The sequence below is a fragment of the Echeneis naucrates genome, chromosome 13, assembly GCF_900963305.1.
Source record: "Echeneis naucrates chromosome 13, fEcheNa1.1, whole genome shotgun sequence".
In the NCBI taxonomy this organism is placed as follows: Eukaryota; Metazoa; Chordata; class Actinopteri; order Carangiformes; family Echeneidae; genus Echeneis; species Echeneis naucrates.
In genome coordinates this window covers 7573329-7592550 of record NC_042523.1, presented here as the reverse complement: position 1 = coordinate 7592550, position 19222 = coordinate 7573329, and the positions used below count along the sequence as shown (strand labels likewise).

Here is a 19222-nt window from a genome sequence, read left to right as displayed (position 1 = left end):
CTGTGTAAAAACATGGTGTATACAGTTTGGTTTTTTGAAAGAAAAGGGAAAATTCTGTTGCATGCTCTTACGGTGTACTTATTGATCTAGAGAGAAGCGGCCTCTCTGATCACTGTATTCTGTAATTAAAAGTACTATGACAGGAGAAAGAATAAAAAGTCAGTTCAGGTACATGGCCTGAATGTCCAAGTCAGCAGACGGAATCCAACACTGGGTCATTCGTGGGGGGGGGAGAGATGCTGTGGCCTCAGGAAGGCTCTTAGAATGGAGAGATTGGTGAACGGACTGTGCCGCCTGAACTTGGCGAGTGGTCCTCAGACTCAGAGGGGAAGTCAGCATGGGGGAGGCCAGGGCTGGCACTGTGGGAGGGACTGGCACTGAAGCTGCGTGAGAAGTGGGCAGGGGACTTCACATCTTGGTGACGTCTTCGACGGAAAACTTGCTTCTCTTTATCAAGTGCCGTGGTCTGGTGGGAGGAGGTGGGGGAGGGACACAGCAGCAACTGTTAGGCTCTCTACACGACCAGAGATGAGGAGTGGCAACTATCTGGCCACCACGGAGGCACTTTTAGATCAGCCAATGTTAGGATGCAGTTGTACCTGAAAAACTGCATTTGCCCCACAACTCCCTGAACACTGCAGAGAACTGCAGGCCTGTCCTGTGGGTCTGTGGCAGCACTTTCAGCTCATGAGACAAAATCCAGTTGTTCAGCATGTCACAAAGTGCCCCAAAATGCATGTAGCATTAAGATGCAAATCTTGTCTATGCAGGTTAAGTAAAAAGCAAGTAAACTACATGAGCCATAACAGCCACAGCACTAATGAGATGAAGCAATATGGTAACGGGATGAAGCCAATGAGGTTGAATTAGGACTTGGCATCAAAAGGGCTCCATTGATCAGCAATGTCAACCCCTTTGGTGGGGGGCGAGGGATGGAGACTGCCAGCACTTTGCCATTGAAGCACTTCATATTAGCACTATGCTGAGTCATACCTTATCCAGTACAATCCTGGATGCTGGTAGTGTTCCAAAGACCCTGACCTCTGGATGGTTAAGTCCTGGTTCAGCTGAGCAGAGAGAGATGATGCACTCTGAGCGTCACCTTGAACTCAAAGAATCACTGACCTGATTAGCATCAAGACACAACTCTGTGTCTGTTATAGCTGCTGGAAAAAACTGGAAGAGACATGCCATGTCACTGTCAACCAGTACTGTGTGAAATGTCAAAAATTTCCATTTAGCTACTGACAACTGAGTTCAGTGCTTACCTGCAAAGTAAATAAAGAGTTGGAAAAATGTAGAGCAACTGAACTGATTTCAATGTAGTAAAATCGATGTAGAGTCAGTCTGAATGGTTTCATCTCTGGCCAGTAGTACAATTCCAGCTCAGTTTATAATCTACTCAAGAAATTACATCTGCCGAAACTTCGTTGTTGTGGGCCAACTATGTTATTTCAGAGATTTCCTGACAACAGTGCTGACAGTTGGGCTACTGCAGGATGAGAGGCTGAGCACGCAGGAGAAGCAGATGGATGAAAGGATGTGCACAGAGTAAATCAGAGAAGTTGCCAAATCATAAATGCACTCATAACAAAGACGGCTAATGGCTTTATTTGCTGCTTTGCAAAACTTAAATACTTTAAGGGATACCAAAAGAATGACGCTAGAATGTTTTTGCGCACCGCAGGAGTTAAGCAAGCACATGAGCGATTGATTCAAATTCAAAACTGCAGTTTTTTCAGTTTTGAATGAGCAAAGCAAAAGCATCAGCGCTGCAGCATGGTTCATAAAGAATTAAGTGGGTGCAGATCAACGCTTACTGTTATGACTGACACCCCTGCTGCGGTGCTGCTAAGCCGCGGCCCAGTGTTGAAGTTCTTCTTGATCTTCCCGGCCACTGGCAGCTGGTGCTCCTTCTCTGATGCACCATCATCCTGGAAAATCCAGAAAGCAAGTCTTCAGCAACTCCACCAACACTTCTGAGCAGGACCTGAATGTACAGTGATGTGATTCTAGTGAAAGGCGTAAAAGCTAAACTCACATTGACCCAAGGGTGATCCAGCACTTGTACAGCTGCGTATCTCTGATCCACCTCCACCTGCAGCATGCCAGTGATCAGAGCCTAAAGAAGCATGTTAGTGAGTCATGAGCGCCCAGTGTAATAATGCAGTTTGAGACACTAATACAACAGATCACTGACAGATTCTGGTGTTTCACTGAGCACAGAGATGACAGATCAGAGAGCATAAACCTTGGCAGTGTCAGACACATTGTCCCAGTATGGAGCAGGGAAATCCAGTTGGCCCCTCAAAATCTGTTCAAACAGAGCCTCCTGATCCTCGCCACTCCTGTACAAATGACAACATATTTTAAGTTTCAAATAAATACCTATAAAAAGGACTGATGTTAAAATGTCATTTTTCCCCTCCATCGAGCACATACCCGCGGAACGGAGGAAAGCCACACAGCAGTATGTAAGTGATGACACCAGCTGCCCAAATGTCAACCTTGAGACCATATCTGAAATTGAAGGGGAAGAAATAAGGTGTCAGAGAAATAGAGCAAATCTGCAAGGAGTTACAGTCAACAGGAATTATGAATATGGCCATTACTCTTTCACAACTAATACCCAAATATTCATCCATCTGATGATGCGTTTTCTTTGTCTCACCCAGTCTCAGCGACGATTTCTGGTGCTACGTAGGTGGGTGTGCCACATACAGTGAATAGGGGCCCATTGACAATGGTCGCCAAGCCAAAGTCACCAAGTTTTAAAGATTTACTGCCATCATGATGCTCATACACCTGCATAATAATACACACATTAAGGAAGGCATGAGGAACATTCTGTGGTTGTGGTTAAGGTTGTAGTTATTGGCTTGATGTGACAAAATTGTGTTCGCAAGATTGCTTTTATTATTATAGACACCACAAAAAAAAAAATTCACCTTAAGGTGGGCACTTTGTTTGTTTTCTTTTGCCGTCATTAATATATGTCACATTCATCCAACCCACAAATATTCAGACATCTGCTCAGAGTTTAGATTTTGATCAGACTTTACAGACTGTGATATTGATGAATGTTGAATATTTTAAGTTAGAGCTTGTATAAATGAATTTGGAGAAAAGCACTGAGGTAAAGGTTGAGGAGGAGAAGGAGAAGACATGGCTCAGAGAGAAATGAAGCTCTGCTCAGTGTCATACTTACTAACAGGTTTTCAGGTTTTATGTCTCTGTGCACAATATTGTGGCTGTGCAGGTACTTGATGGCGCTGGCCAGATTGAACAGCATACAGCTGGCATCTCGTTCTGTGTACTTGTTAGAAGACGTGATTGCATCAAAAAGATCGCCCCCCTGGAGAAAGAGTATTTGGGGTGTAAAAGTTGATTGAACACAACAGGAGCAAAAAATTCTAAATAAAAATCATTATTTTTACTTTACAACAGCATGCCAAAATGAATTTAGCTTCAAATTCCTTTGCAAGAGCCAACCAATAGGCAATACCTTCACCAACTCCATTACAAGATAGAGTTCACTATGGGTGTCCATTTCTTCAATTAAAAGTACAATGTTGGGATGTTTCACACGCCGAAGGATTGACACTTCACTCTGGATCATATGTTCCTGGGCAGTAAAGGAAATGTAACCAAATAAACGTTAATACTGTCTGACGAAAATAGTATACATTTACATGTCAACCACCTCCTGTCAGCTCCCAGAAAATATGAAAGGCTAAAAAAAAGGTTTTGAAGTAATTACAGCTATTTTATAGCACCAAAGTTTCTGATACATGGTCAAAAAACAAAACAAAAAACGAACACTGAATCATACTTGTGGTATGATAATGAAGTCAAGAGATGTGGAAGCAGGCCCACCTTTCCCCTGCATTTGTCTTTACTGATGATCTTCAGGGCGTACTCTCTTCCAGAGGATTTCTCCACACACTCTCGGACCACAGCAAAGTTTCCATCCCCCAGAGTTCTCCCCACTTTGTACCTCTCTGCTATGGGGGCAGGGACTGATGGGTAATCATCCAAAGGGTCAGTTGTAGAGCAATACCAGAGAAGACCTGAAATAAAAAAGGTAAATCATAAATTAACAGTTTACAAATTGTATTTCCATTATATTTATGTGTGGTCCAATGCCTCACCTTCACTACCAAGTCCATCTCCTTCATCCATCGAGCTGCATACCTTGGTAGAAGCTAAGGAGAGTGACGAGCCACTGTGCAGAGAGCCCTGGAAGGACGGACAGCCATTGAGTTAGAATGAGAGACAACACTGATGTTCTGTTTTACACAAACTTCAGAGAAGGGAAGCTTGTAAAAATGTGATTACAGCCAGCTTATACAAAAGCCTATTTGTTCCACTCTGCCAGCCTTGTGTATGCACTTTGAGATTAGATAAAAATAAATCAAGTGTGGTGAAACATTACATGACATGTGTTTCAAAAAGGGAAAGACATATCCTCCACCACAGCCACAATACCAACCCACTGGGCCTTGCAGTATCTCATCTTGTTTGGCTCCCAGATCTTTGATAATCTCAGCAAAAACGTGGTGCTGCAGATGATGTTTCATCCGAGCGCTAACTCTAATACCTCATATTTCATGTACAAGCACAGCCTGACTTGGTGTTTTTCCCGTGAACTCCGAGACATTTGGTATATAAACTAATATTGGTGTGCCCAGACACCTGCGATTAACTCATGCCTTTTTTTTTTCTTTAAAGGTCTCTCACCACTTGCAATGTGGGTCCACAATATTGATAAACAAAAAACAAGCTGTAAGGTTAGTGAATTATAGCTAGTTGAGCCTTTCAGATCTCACCAGGCAACATTCTGATGGTTGTTAGATTTATTTCCGTCAATGAACTATGATGTTTATGATTAATTCAATATCCATAATACTAGTAAATATTACCCATTGATGAAAACAATAGTTAAAGTCTCTCTGGTACGAATGTAAAAACTATTATTTACAGGAAGATCAATTTTTATTACCTGTCGTCTTCGGAGGCTGGCTGGACTGGTTGGAGACGGGCTTGGAGACTTTCCAGATCGAGGTGTGGAGAGCTGACTGCCTGCAGTGCCGTTAGCTGTTCGCACAAGAGAAAGTCAGAAAAACAATAAGCACCATGATGAAGTAGTGCAGAATAAAAGTAATGGATTTTCTTTCATGTGCCCATGTAAGTGTATAAGAAAATATATTCAGATTTCACCTTAGAAGTAGTAAAACCTTCCACATTAATCTTTGTTTCCTTTGGTCAAGAAAGACAGACAGACAGACAGACACGCACACAGTTATAGTACTATCTTTGTAAGGACACTGACTGACTATACTCCCTGACATCAGTTGTCACACCTAGATGCATATCCCCAACGCTCAACCTAACCTAAATCTGATTCTTACCTCAATCCTAAACCCACATCTTATCCCTCAAATAGCCTTTTACAGTTTGCCAGTCAGTGAGAAAACCATATAATGTCCCCACTTTCCAAAAACGCCCTAATTTAAGGTCTAAATATGCAAACTTGATCTCACTAAGCCATCCATGTACAGTTGGTACATCAGATTCAAGCCCTTCACCCCTTGTAGTTATTAATTTATTCAAATTACTGCAATGACACAAAGCCTCACTACACAACTAAAATAAGATGTTATTTTGAGAAAATAAATTGACTTCAGTTGAAAAATGTAACTCTTCACAAATGTCCACCATTATTTAACCCCACCTTCAGTGCTTAGCCTTTATAAAAGCCTGTGAAGGTTTTTAGGCTGACAAGCTTCTTACAAATGGAATTCAATTAAGGGACTGGCCCTTCAAGGACTTTACAGGATCTAATTTTCAGCCAAGATTTGGTTGACCTGGAGGTGTGCTTGGGTTCAATTGATCCCAATGGTTACATTTGACAGAAGGCATACTGTTCCTCTTTAAAATGGCGAGGTACATGGTTACAATTGCCAGTCCCTGCAGCAGAACACACATCAGCCACAGCCCGCCAATGCTCCATCGCTGAGATGATATTCTTCATCATAAGCCTAGCCTTTCTCCCAGCAGACATACTACTACCACCATGTGTCCAAACAGTTCAAGTTTTGTTTCATCAGGCCATATGACTGTCACCTAAAACTCACTCACTCATCTTCATCCGCTTTTATCTGTAACCAGGTCGCGGGGCTGCTGGAGCTAATCCCAGCTCACATCGGGCAAGAGGCGGGGTACACCCTGGACAGGCCGCCAGTCCAACACACGAGGACAAACAGAGACAAACAACCACTCAAGCTTTCATTCACACCTACGATCAATTTATAGTCTCCAGTTAACCTACACATGCATGTCTTTGGACCCAGGCAGAGACGGGGAGAACATGCAAACTCCGCACAGAAAGGACCCACCAAATTATAGTTTACTGTCATTCCAGGTGTGTATTCAGTGCTCATCTTATAGTTACTAAGTTACTTAAGTTACTAAAGGCTTTTGATGAAATGGCTTTTGGCTTTCTCCCATGGCCAGGCAAGTTTGCATTTGTGCCACAAGTTACAAACTTTCTGAATATAAACATCCTTATAATGCTCCCAATGGTGTCTCTTGGGATGTTAAATCTTCATGAAATTTTCTCATCACCAATGTCCTTCATGTGGATTTAAATTAGTTATTCTCCCAGAAATCCTTACTCTTGCCCATGATTGCAACTCACTGGACCACCTTCAAGGAGAGGTTTATATACAGTTCAGGCCAAAAGTTTGGACACACTTTCCTATTCATTTGAATGAGAAGGTGTGTTGAAACGTTTGGTTTGTACTGTATGCGCTAAAGCCGATGCAAATTAACGCTCACAAGAGTTCCTAAAGGCTCCAACTCCACTTTAGCCTTACACACCAGCAGAAGGTTTTAAAAGAGCCATATTATTATAGAGGTTGAATAATTTCCACATGGCTACATTAAAAAGATGATCAGAGCATAGATCCTCTGTTGATTTTATGGCTGATAAATGTAACTCTTGAGGGGGTGGGGGTTACCTTTCATTGGTAAATCCTTACAATTTGTGGGGGGTCCAATATTCCAATTACAACTGTACATACACACTTACCAGAACCAGTGGATGAAGGAGATTTGCTCCTACGGGACATCCCACCACTTCTTGGAGAAGAGCGACCATGAACAGTAGGAAGCCGCCCATATGATGCAGACTTTGCCACCCTGCATTCTGTAAAGAAAAACATTTAAGCAATAGCTCACTATTATAATAACTAAATATCACAGACTGAGGTGAATGGTATTTTTCTTCAAGATACTTTTTTTTTTTTTAATGCAAAAAAGTAGGTCCTCCTGGGTGCCTACGTATAATGCACAGCAGTTCCTATGCAGCAGCAAAACAAGCTGCTGTTTAAATGTATGCTACTTCTAAAATATCCTCCATCTCTTCATACCAAAACTATAAAACTAGGTCATATCATCTTTCTTCAATGTGAAGCAAACCAGCAATCCCTTTCTCCATTCTGTCCTCACCATAAGAAGGCAAAGTGGTAATGTTGCCCACTTAATACCACCCTGCTCCATTGCCGCTCTTTCAAAATAGAGGTGATTTTGATGGCTTTATAAGAATTTCAAATTAAAGTGTGAAAAGACTTAAAAATATCTATACTATGGCAGTGCACAGCCATTGCAGACAGCACCACAAACAAAAAACCATGAGTCTGTAAGTGCCATGCTCTCCCGATTTAACTACTCTATGGTTTTAAAAAATTAAATAATAAATAAAAATGGGAGCACACTCACCATTTTCATCCAGGTTGAAGTCATCCTGATAACGGAACTTCTCTGGGCCACAGGCAATGAATATATCATCCTCCCCAAAAAAGTCCTGGAGACAGGTGACCTGGTAAAGGTGGAGAGGTTTCTGTCAGCTAAAGTGCAAATATGAGTTTGATATATATAATCTGTGCTCTGTTCACAGATGCCGTTTGTAATTTTAACTCCAAAGAGCTCATGTACAATAGCAACATAAGAGTTGGCATTATTTTTCAATGAGCACACAGGCCTGCACCCTGATTACTGCATCCTGAGTCTGTTTTGGGCCTTTTTCATATGTTTATGGATCATCTAAAATGAGAATATTGTGCAAAGGTTAGGAAAGACTTCAAAGGGATATAGTGTTCAGACTGTTACAGCAACAATGGCCTTTATATAAAATATTGAATGAAATGTGCCAGCTCACACTCACATGTGCAACAACTCTTGAGTTTCTGAAGTAATAAAACAAATAACTAATGTAGTCCCACTGTGACTCATCACATCTGACTAGATCTCAAATCTGATATAAATGTGAGTACAGCTACACAGATTGACAGCATTTAGGCCAGTTCAAAGAATGAGACATTAAAAAAATACCACTAGATTAAAACAGGATTGAATTTGAGCAAAGCACAAAGGGAAAATTAATTCTACTCTTCACATGCCGTACACACAGTAGCATTAACGTGTGGCGTATCAGCCTAGTTTCAGATGAAAATGCCTCTAGGGTGACAAGTAAGAAAGGACAAACCTGTTTTAAATCTGGATTTTATTCACTTGAATCTGTGACAATAAGGCCTGCTAGTCATCAAATTCTTTCCATCCCTCCTAGGATATTCTGTGAATTGTCCTATATTTTCTCAGGGTATTCAACTGAAAATTATGGTAAAACAAGTCAGCATATACTTCTTCAAAAGAAAGAATGTTCACAAGCTACTCCATCTCTCCTAATCTATTTTTGCTTCTCTAGATAAATGAAATTACATGACACAGTTGGGGCATCTGCTGCTCTCATACAGAAGCCCATCTCTGTGGATGCTGTCATAAATAAATGAAGATGCTGATGGAGTCCTGACCTTCTCCTGAAAGGGCTTATTGATGTGTAACTACAGCAGTGTGCCCACAAATGTAGCTTAGGTTTTCTTTTCCTCTACGACTCAGCAAAATTTTATTCTATACTGGAATTATGTGGACATTTCTTTTATTTAGGATTAGCTGTTGGATGTGACAGATATAAATAATATAGAGATGCAATAAAAGCAATAAAAAGTTTACTTTTTAAATTATGGGAAATTTTAAGTGCTAAATGTTGCTTCGCAAAAAAAAAAGCAAGCTTCAACAACTAAAACCTGGGGGGGTTGTGTTTTTAAAAAGTCAATGAAAACAATATGGTTTAAAATCTGACAAAAGCAAGACTGCCAATAGCAACCATCTAAAATGTATATACATTATTAATTGCCTCATTAAAAGACATTGCAGCACTCAGGAGTTAAAAAAAAAAAAAAAAAAAAAATGGATCAGTGCTAAGACATGGAGAAAAGGTCAGACAAGAAAGTCAACTGTCTATCAACCCCACCACCCTTTAATCGTATGAGATGCAGCTTTTATATAACAGCCTTATGTAAATAGAGCCACGATTATAATAAATACAGTTAAAGTGCAAAACTAAATGAATCAAAAATAAAATATAACTAGATAGAATAACATTTATAAAACCAACAATTTAAAAAAAAGGCTTATAAAAAGAGTGAGTTTTAAGGATACTGAGCTTGCCTGTCAGATCCTGGAGCAGTGAATTCAGCTGAACTGAGGGGCCTCAACAACAAAGGCCTGGTCACCCTCAGTCACAAAATGAGGTTACTTCTCTTGAGGCATTGCTCCAGCAGTGATAAAATTCCAAGACGATTAGTGAATAACAGCTGTAGGCAGGTGCCTTACCATTCAAGTGTTAAAAATAGCATTAAAATCAATTCTGAAACTCAGGGAACCAGTGAAGTGCAACAAAGATTGGAGTAATATGGTCATCCATGTGTTAAAAGGCTGATAGTGGTGATTTGTGCCAATTGTAGCTATTTCACTTTGGATGTTTGCAATCAGGACTGGAAAAGAGTAGCGTGCATGACCTCCTCCAAGCCTGCAGAAAAAAAATAAATAAAATTACCAGATTTGCGTTAATTGTCTCAATTAGGCTGCATCACTTCGGTCAGCAGAGCATTGATAGACAACTGTGTCAAATTGTTATAGGTTTCAGAACTTTTCATGATTATTATTTGATATCCGCACTGGAGCACTGCTTAATGTTATTTCTACCAGGGTTAGGTTTATTTTAAGACATTCAACTGTGGTGTCATTTTAAACTTTTTTTTTTTTTGGCTACCTGGCCATATCGAGATACAATGGTGGTGACAGACTTAAACACAACATATAGCTGAGTGACATCTACACAACTGGCCTCTTAACATTTGGCCCACTATGTTATGCTGTGTAAATATTAGGAATAGAAATGTGTTTCAAGCATCAATAATTATGTTGATTCAATCTTAGTTCAAATCTGTGAAATGTTGGATTAGTCAGCAAACAGGAGGATTGCTTCATTAGTCACCAGCATCTCAAACCACTGAAAGCCACTCAGCCATGAAATCTTAAAATAAAATAAACATGGAGGAGTGAGGAGGGCTCAACATAGCTCTATTCCCTACTGATGCCCCACTCTTATGGCCCCTGCCCCCAGGCCCTCCTCCCAAACCATGTGAGATCCCAAAGGGAGGAGAGCTGCACAGCGGTTGCCAAGGAAACCAGACAGAACCACAGCTGAATTTAAGATGATGACAGCAACACGGCTACTTTAAGGTTCATTGTCAAATCTAATCCAGAGCAATGAAGAGTAAAAACTGCAGACAACAGAAAAATGTCATCATCAGTCAATGAGAAGATGGAATAATAGAAAAGCATCTTGTCACATGGACAGTGTGGGCCCACATTTGGCTTTTGACCTTTGGATGTCACCAATAGAACGACAACTATATTTTTTAAAAACATATTTATATAAAAAAAAAAATAAAAATAAAAATAAAAATGACCTAGCACTAAAGTAAAGATAAACCAAAAGGAAATCTAATATGCCAGGTGCTGACTATCCACTATCCACAGTTTCATGGCATCACACAAATATGTTGACTACCATTAGAAAATAAACCATTAACAGATTTGATCAGTTGCCTAAACCCTCTTAACCAGTGTCTAATTTGAGTGCCTAAATAAGAATTTCTTCATTCAATATATTGACACATATGGTTCACTGATTTATTGAGAGCCACTCCTTTAATTTCTAAAAAGGTATTCATCTTGAATAAAAAGGGAAAGAAAACTTCAGTATAACTAGGTCAATCATGATTGTGCTGCTTGATATTGATTGCTTTTGCCGGCTGGCTCTGTGACACAGCAGCTCCATCAGGCCTACCATCCCCCTGAAAAAAAAAAAAAAAAAAAAAAAAAAGAGAAGCACCCACCCACACACACACACCTCTTATGGTCTTTGAGCATCCTGTGTAAATATTGATCGTCAGCTTTTATTTGCAATTTCTGCAAGCACAAGCATTGCTCATGAGACGCAGGCCATTGAAAACACAATGGGAGACATGTATGCTGTAGAAGCTAATCAATGTGAGCCGCGGTAAAGACCATAGCTGACACAAAAGGCACAAACAGGTGGAGCAGGTGGCGCTCTCCAGGGTGCTGAATCTCCCCTTTGAAGTGGAAGACTGAACACAGCATCCAGTCACACAACTTGCCAGAGACAAACATGACTCATCTTCACATATAATTTTCTAGCTAGTTCAGTGTTTTGCAGGAGTAGTCTTTAAGTACTTTGGACCATGTAATGGTAATCATTTACAGGAATCAAGGATGCGTTATCTGCTGAAATCCATTTGTTCCCCATATCGCAGTGTGTGTGCATGCTCAAAAGGAAAACCAAGTGAAAGTGAGGATGTAAAACAGGGTATTTGTAGATATACACACAATCCAAAATTCTAATTAGCTTTGCTGTCAAATGTGTTACACAACTCCATTTGCAAAGACAAATGTGAGCAATAGCTTCATTAAAGTGCAAGTCAGCACCAACCACAATGCAGAAATTAATTGGTTGTGGACATGCCGAAACCAAAGCAAAAAAAAACAACACACACACACACACACACACACACGATAGTTCTAACACTAGCTTTCACAACTAAAACATAGCAATTCCAGTCATTTCTCAAAATACATCATCATGTGATGTAAGACTTTTTGGAACAGTGTCGACTAAGAAATGCCATGAACAAACACTGAAATATCAAAATACTCCTTCAATATACAGTGCAGTTCCTACAACATGTTAATTCAAGTACAACTCCAACTTTAGCTCAAGCATAATTAGCAGTCTTGCAGTACAAAAAGATAACAGAACATTTCCCCTCTTTACACTAGCAGTGGAGCACTGAGCAAGGCAGTGCTTTGTCTGCAACGGCCAAGCCACATTAGTTGGTGAGAGGAAAGCCAGATATCTTTCAATTTTGTCATCCTTCCCTTTATTTAAAGCAAAGTTTAGTTTATTAGCAGAGTTTAAGAATGATAGTCTGCCAGCACTTAATGAGTTTAGGCTTTCATCATCTATATTATGAGCAAAGGACAATCGAGATCAACTTTTGCAACATGCAGACCAAATCAAGAAATTACAAAAAAAAAAAAAAAAAAAATACAAATCAAGGTCAACATGAGGAGATAACTGGAAACATACATTTGGTTCTGTTCCCTAGCACACACCACAAATCTCATAAGAACTTCCACTTTTTATATAATTTTGAAAGTACAAATGGGCTGTTTATCACAACTACTGAGACATACCATGGAGGATTATGTTTTCAAGCATTGATGTCAAGCCAGAGATGCAAGTGGTGTATGTAGTGCAATTACAACTCGCATCCAATACAGTGGTATAGAAATGCCAAAGGCTGCGTCTCCTCGGACATAGTTATGCAAATACTCTGCTCCATCCTGTACACAACAGCAGGATCACATAAGACCATGTCATGCTTCCTTGCCTTAAAGGGTCTTAGGCACAGGTTGACTGTTTCTCTACAACTATTTATCTAATATTTCAAGAGTGGATAATGTTTTATTAATAAATTATAAGGTTGATAAGAGCAGCCGATGATTATTAACTTGCTTGTGTCTAAATCTAACTCTCATAGCAGCACACCCTTACAGAGTGACTCAGCAGCAGAGGGTTCAACCATCAAACACAACCACCCACTTAGCCAACTGGTATGACTAATAAAACAATGAATCATGGGTCCGAAATAAATGGGAATAAATCAGAATTTACAAAAAATAATCTACTTATTACTTTTGTTAAAAAAAAACAAATCAATTAAAAAAAAGCAACTAAAGGAAAATACGGAATATTCACGCTTGTTTATGTATTTATATAAACATTTGACCAACTTAAAAGGAATGTGTACCTATAGCTTGTTAGAATGAACTCTTTCAACAGTCAGCCAATGTCAGTGTCCCAGGAGCAAATGCACAAGCAGGTCATTAACTAAAGGTTAAACACCCATGAAACCAGGCTGTCTGATGCCAATGGATGCTCATTTGGCCATCTGGAAGCACAACATGACTAAAAGAGCAGAAGCACTGAATACAGCACAGAGCTGAAATGCCAAGAACATAATACATCAACTTATTAGGAGGGGAAGATGTCTCAACTGAAGAAACTAAAGTTTCACTCACACAGTGAACAGGATTGACAATACCCTTAATCTACTGCAACACCATGTCCATAATGCTTCTAAGTCTATATTCCTAAAATTGAGAGGGTGTGTAAAGGCAGATTTGTTTGGTAGGTCCAAGATTCCCCCAACTCTTCCTTCTAGTCACCATTGAAGATTGGTTCCCATCCTGTGATTATAGCACAGCCATGTGCTCCATCTTGCTGTCATGTGTATGTGGCTGACAGACCAGGCACTGCATGTACGAGCCCTCTCACACTATACCTACAGTCCTGACATCACTACTGCACTGCTCTGCCGCAGAGGCTGTTCCTTAGCAACCAGCTCAGGAAATCATGTCACCATAGAAACCATGGGAGGAACAGAAACCTCATATTTTCTGATAAGGAAACTAATATGGTGTCCAGGTAATAGAGTTTGTGGTTAGGTTCAGTTAAGGAGCTGATTATTTTGGTAACCAAATGTTATTTATTCATCTCAGCAACCACTTGTAATAATATTCACAGTAATATTCATTAAAAATGCTAAAAAGCTAAAGCACGGTGTGAAATCAACTTGTAAACAATTCAATTTAAATATGATAATATATATAAAATGGGTAATATGCACAGATGATATTCCAACATCCATTTGCCTGGTAGCCTCACTAAGTGAATATCCATTTAATAGTGTGCCACTGTTAGAAGGAATATGAGGTGCCCTAGAAACCCATTTCTCGTAATACATTTAGCAAATACTCCCAGTTGATTTTGAACCTTCCAGGCTGTCTCTCTCTTTGGGTGAGAAGAAATTCTCAGATATATGAATACAGAACTGAACAAACCACCTTGAATGTCAAAGGGAAAGTTTAATGTCTTCTAAACTCTCAGAATTCCCTCACTGTGCAATGCTAATGTGTACTTTGTCTGCCCCTGGTACAATGTGCCGAGCTGAACTCCCTGTGTATGAGTGACAATACGACAAATAAGATGAAAATGAAGACGTCATTTTTTTTAATAGGGAAACATAGCCAAATAACTATCATGTATATGGGCACTGCACACAAAAAAATTGGCTAAGATTATACCAGTCTCATTTGACTTCAATCCAGTAAGGGCATCCATTCCTCCTTCCCACTTGTGAGCATTTAATGCACCAGTGGTAGAGAAAGGTATAAGATAATGGTACTCTCTTAGGCATAGAGCACTTTATTTTGTCCTGACTTCTGTGTTGTAAGATTTTCAAATGTAAACATTCACTTTGAGTGAATACACATCATGAAAATGAATTTGAATATTGGCTCTATACTTGGGTTAATGCAATAAAGTCATGGAAATGAGGTCACTTGTTTTAAGAATGTAGAACCAACAGATAAAAATGTCCTGACCACCAGCTTCATTACGCCAGATTTAACCAGCTATAGATGGAGAAGGTCTTCAGGCAACTACTTTAAGTGACTTATTCCACTTCCTGTAGTCTGGGTGGAACAGCTGTATGTACTATGCAGCTGGTATATTGCACGTGTAATGCATCCTCTATGAGCATAGAGAGCACTAAAACTTGTGGGTGCAGGGATGAGAAAATGTTAACATGGCACTGGAGAATGAATTAATCAATAGATTTTTATGCATCAATACGCTACAACTATGAAACTTAGTGTATTGTTAAATCATGCATCTATTCAATCTGTCATCACCTTCATCATGATGTATTGCGTTTTTACTTTCTTTAAATAAAATTTTCATTGGCCTATTTTTCATTGAAAGAATTAGTTGAATTTTTTAATTATAGTAAGTATTATTAGCTCTTTAAGTTTGGCTCCTGGAGCCAGTTTAATATTTTTGCCAAAAAAGAAAAAAAAAAAAGCATTGTTAAAATTACTTAAAAACTTACCATCTTGCCATCAACAGTAAAAAGCCTTTTGACAACCCCAGAATCCAGCTTTATGGCATCTGTGATGTCAGTCATGACTTGTTCAAAGGAGTGTGCAGTCTTCTTGTTAAGCAAGATCCGGACAGCTTTGCGAGGCTTTACTCCACTACGGACAATGGTAACCAGTTTGGGCCTAATGAAGTCCTTGCTCTCTTTAGTTTCTGGGAATCCTGCCTTGGCACTACCAAGGGAGGAAGGGTCACGGACAGATACAGCAGTTCTAGCACCAACTGCCCAGTTGGGATTTACATTCTTTGTGTATTCCAGCTTCTTGTAGGGCTCTATGGATGCACAAACATAGCTCTCTCCTGTAGAAAAAAAAAAATAATAATAATTCAACATACATTAACATTAACTTGCTTACAAAAAAAAAATGGAGATGGAGATTTAAAGAAAGCAAGTGAGCTTAACAATACTGAGAAAGTCCTGAATTTAGTTTTGACATGAATGTGCAGTTGATCTTGGTGATGTTTGTAACCCGCCTGCTCTCGCATTAGTCACATTAAACTAAATATGAGGCAGACATTTAGGAGCACTACTCACCTTCCACCAGCTGGTCCATGCTGGTGATCTTTGTCATCCCATCAATGGTATATATGGTCCGCACCCCTTGTGGCAAGTTGACATTATCTGACAGAGCTCTTGTGAGGTCAGCCAGGAGTGCTTCTAGAGACCTAAATCTCTCCTGAGAAATGGCATAAACTATCCCTTTGAAGTAGCGGTCCCCATTGCGGTAGAAACGAATCTTCTTGGCCTTCTTTTCTGAGCTCAGTGCTTGCAGTGTCCTGGTTCTGTACAGGCTGCAGTGAGCACTGTGAGTTGGACTGGGCAGCCCATTCCCCCTTGAACCTCTCCGTGTGTATCTCTGAGCCTTGTCCCGCTCATCAAAGTGCTCCAGCTCCATGACTGTACAGTGATATTACACCCTAAATAATACAAACAGAATGCTTAACATATGGATAAGCGCTTTAACATGAAACTACATAACACACCAGAACAATTATCCTCAACATCAGACGACTTGCTTACACTCCTGATACAAGCGTTTAGGCTGCTCTTTCTGCTAATACACACATAAGCAAGGAACATGTCACACCCATTTCATGCTGATGTGTCTAAAATCAATCTTTATAGCAATGAAAGCCAAAAGCATGTGCAGCAGCTCTTACAGCACCAAGCAGAACCTGTTTAGGGAGCCTAGCTGAGAGCTCGTTATGATAAATAGGCAGATAAATAAATTAATAGAAAATAAAACACAAGGAAAACAGGACAGAACACAGGGATTTTCTTGTTTTTGGTGCATACACTTACCTTTGAGGTGCGGACAGATGCAATCAAACGTGTGTCTGCAGATGCAACTTGTCTCAATTAATCATGTATTCATCTGACGCCTCGGATGAACCATGCGTCCCTTTGTTGCCCCGGCGCTGGTGCTCTGGCTGCCGTGTGCACACACGCAGAGGGGAGGCAGGGCTGTTGCCGGTGTCCTCCACCCTCCCCTACTCCTCTGCCATTGCAGTGATTTACGCCAGGACCGCTCGGCTAGCAGCGCTGCTCGTGCACGCGGCAGCGAGGGCGCGCATCGGCGGCCACTCGCAGCAAACCTGCGTGTATGCGTGTGATGAGCCGTACAAGGTTTACCCGCTGGTCGACTTTGTGAATTAAAAGAAATAAATAAGTGTTGCTGAAATAAGTCAGCCATAAATCAATCAAGATGTATCAACCAGCGTACAGCCGCAGAAAAAACATTGACTGGTGCAAAGCGGCCGAAGGGGACGTTTCACGTCACCGTGGCAACAGAACTTAGCATGAAGCTAATAAAACTGGGTGAAACAAACGTCACAAATGAACACACTAAAAGTGCATGAAACACCCGTTACAACCACCAGTGTTTAGCGTTACTAAAATAAAAGGGGCACAATAGCTTACATGCAAACTTTGGGAAACTACTTATTAATTGGAGAAAAAAAAAAGTCGACAACTTTATATTCAGTTGCCCGACTACTGTCTCGCTTCCTTATTGAATTCACGTTTAATGGCCTCATCTCCTTCTACAACAGGAAAACACTCTGATAGTCGGTATTAATCTAATAATGCATGACTGGTTTCCGTTTATTTAGTAACTTACCATTTCCAGTGAGGAGACACTGCTCACTCCATAGCCCAGCGCAGAGCTGTGTGGGAGCGGAGCGACACGTGTAGGTGATAAATGTAATGAAAGGGACGAGCCACATCTGAAGGACGCGTTCAAAACGGGAGCTAATGACTAATACAAACCGCTGAAACCGGAGCTGATCACCGTCTTAATAGGTAATTTGCACCTTTCTTTGAATCTATGTTTTGACAGAGTGCTGCCGTCATTTAAAAAAAAAACTATATCTTGGATGAATAATTGACCCTGGAGCAAGCCTGGGCCATGCTCCAACTTGGCTTTGGCTGGGAGCATGTTGAATTTGTTCAATTGAATGAAAACAATTACTTTATTACAGGGCACTTGTCCAGTTGGCTTGCTGAAGGTATAACTTGGTTGTCCTCTAAGTGCAGAAGGTTATTTGATAGAGGTCACAGTTGGTTGAGACTAGTCTTAAAATGATGAAATATTAAATTAAAAGGTCTTAAGATATTGAAGTGTTGGCCTATAGAAAGGTTGTCTTACCCTTCTTCGACTTTTACCTGTGTTATGACAAGAGACATCAGTCTGTTTGTGTTGAGCTTTTCCCCTACACGGAGAAGAAGTGAAGATATACTCAGTTATATACTGATTTCCTTCAGACCGATGTCAAATGTATAATAGTATGATACATATTTCCTCTTAGGCCAACCTGGAGGCAAATCAATCCAGCCGAAACTTCAGGGTCTGACAGGAACAGAACTGATAAAAACTGATTTTTACATTTATATGTACATCAGCATTTTGGAATATAAAGGAGGCATCTGGGTGTTCCAGTCATTTAGAGCTGTGTCTTTCTTTGGGTTGGAAGATTATCTTTAAGATGAATCTGCCAGAGGGAAGTGTTGTCTCTCTTTTGAAAGGATAAGTAAGCTTCTGGTGTCTCCTCATTCAAAACAGGTTTGAACAAGTCCAAATTATCAAATCAAAGAAAATTAAAGTGGTTTTCTGTTAAAATTCCTCTTTCCTGTTTATTTGTGGGCATTTTGGAAATTGTGTTGTTTTGAATTCATCACCTTAACAACAAATTTACACATTCTCATGCAATATTGTACGTTTTCTCTAAGTCAGAACAGCTTGCCAAAACTTGTGTGGCCTTTTGCCTTTTGTCAACTACGAGTTAGGTACAGCAACAACACCAGAGCTCACTGTGTGGTACACAGGCTACCTGATGGAGACTCTGCCTCCAGATGTTTTGTCTGAAGTAGGTCTATTGCATCCTTTTAGCACCACAGGCAGCCAATTAAGCTTTTTTTCATTTTCATGATAATGTCTTGTTTTTCACAGGTTGATAAAGCAGCGGAGGAAAACATAAGCAGTTTGCAGAAGAGCACACATGGGCCGCAGAAGAAACGGTAGAAACTCTCAGAGACCTAGTCATTGCCAACATTTAAAACAGTAATTCTAATGAAATTAATCTTTTGCTACAGAAGGATAGTCAGGGTAAAGGGCAACACCTCAGAAAGAGCAAAGCCTGCAGCTAAGAAGTCAACTGAGGGTATGGCTATTTACCTAACCCTAACCCTAGATTATGTTGTCTTTATGCAATTGTTCTGAGTATGACTTGCAA

General features: G+C 40.2%; 1 protein-coding gene across 1 annotated transcript; it reads right to left on the bottom strand.

The window, feature by feature from the left end:
- Nucleotides 1-259: 259 nt before the first annotated feature.
- LOC115052951 (serine/threonine-protein kinase DCLK1-like) lies at nt 260-16894 on the bottom strand. Its single transcript, XM_029517449.1, has 16 exons — nt 16794-16894; nt 16026-16408; nt 15444-15790; nt 7783-7882; nt 7094-7210; nt 5003-5097; nt 4152-4239; nt 3877-4070; nt 3506-3625; nt 3209-3355; nt 2672-2805; nt 2443-2520; nt 2252-2348; nt 2042-2122; nt 1821-1934; nt 260-466 (listed from the first exon to the last, which is right to left on the bottom strand). Exons 2-16 carry the CDS (start codon nt 16384-16386, stop codon nt 260-262), a joined length of 2280 nt encoding a protein of 759 aa, XP_029373309.1. The 5' UTR covers nt 16387-16408; nt 16794-16894.
- Between the last annotated feature and the right edge of the window lie 2328 nt (nt 16895-19222).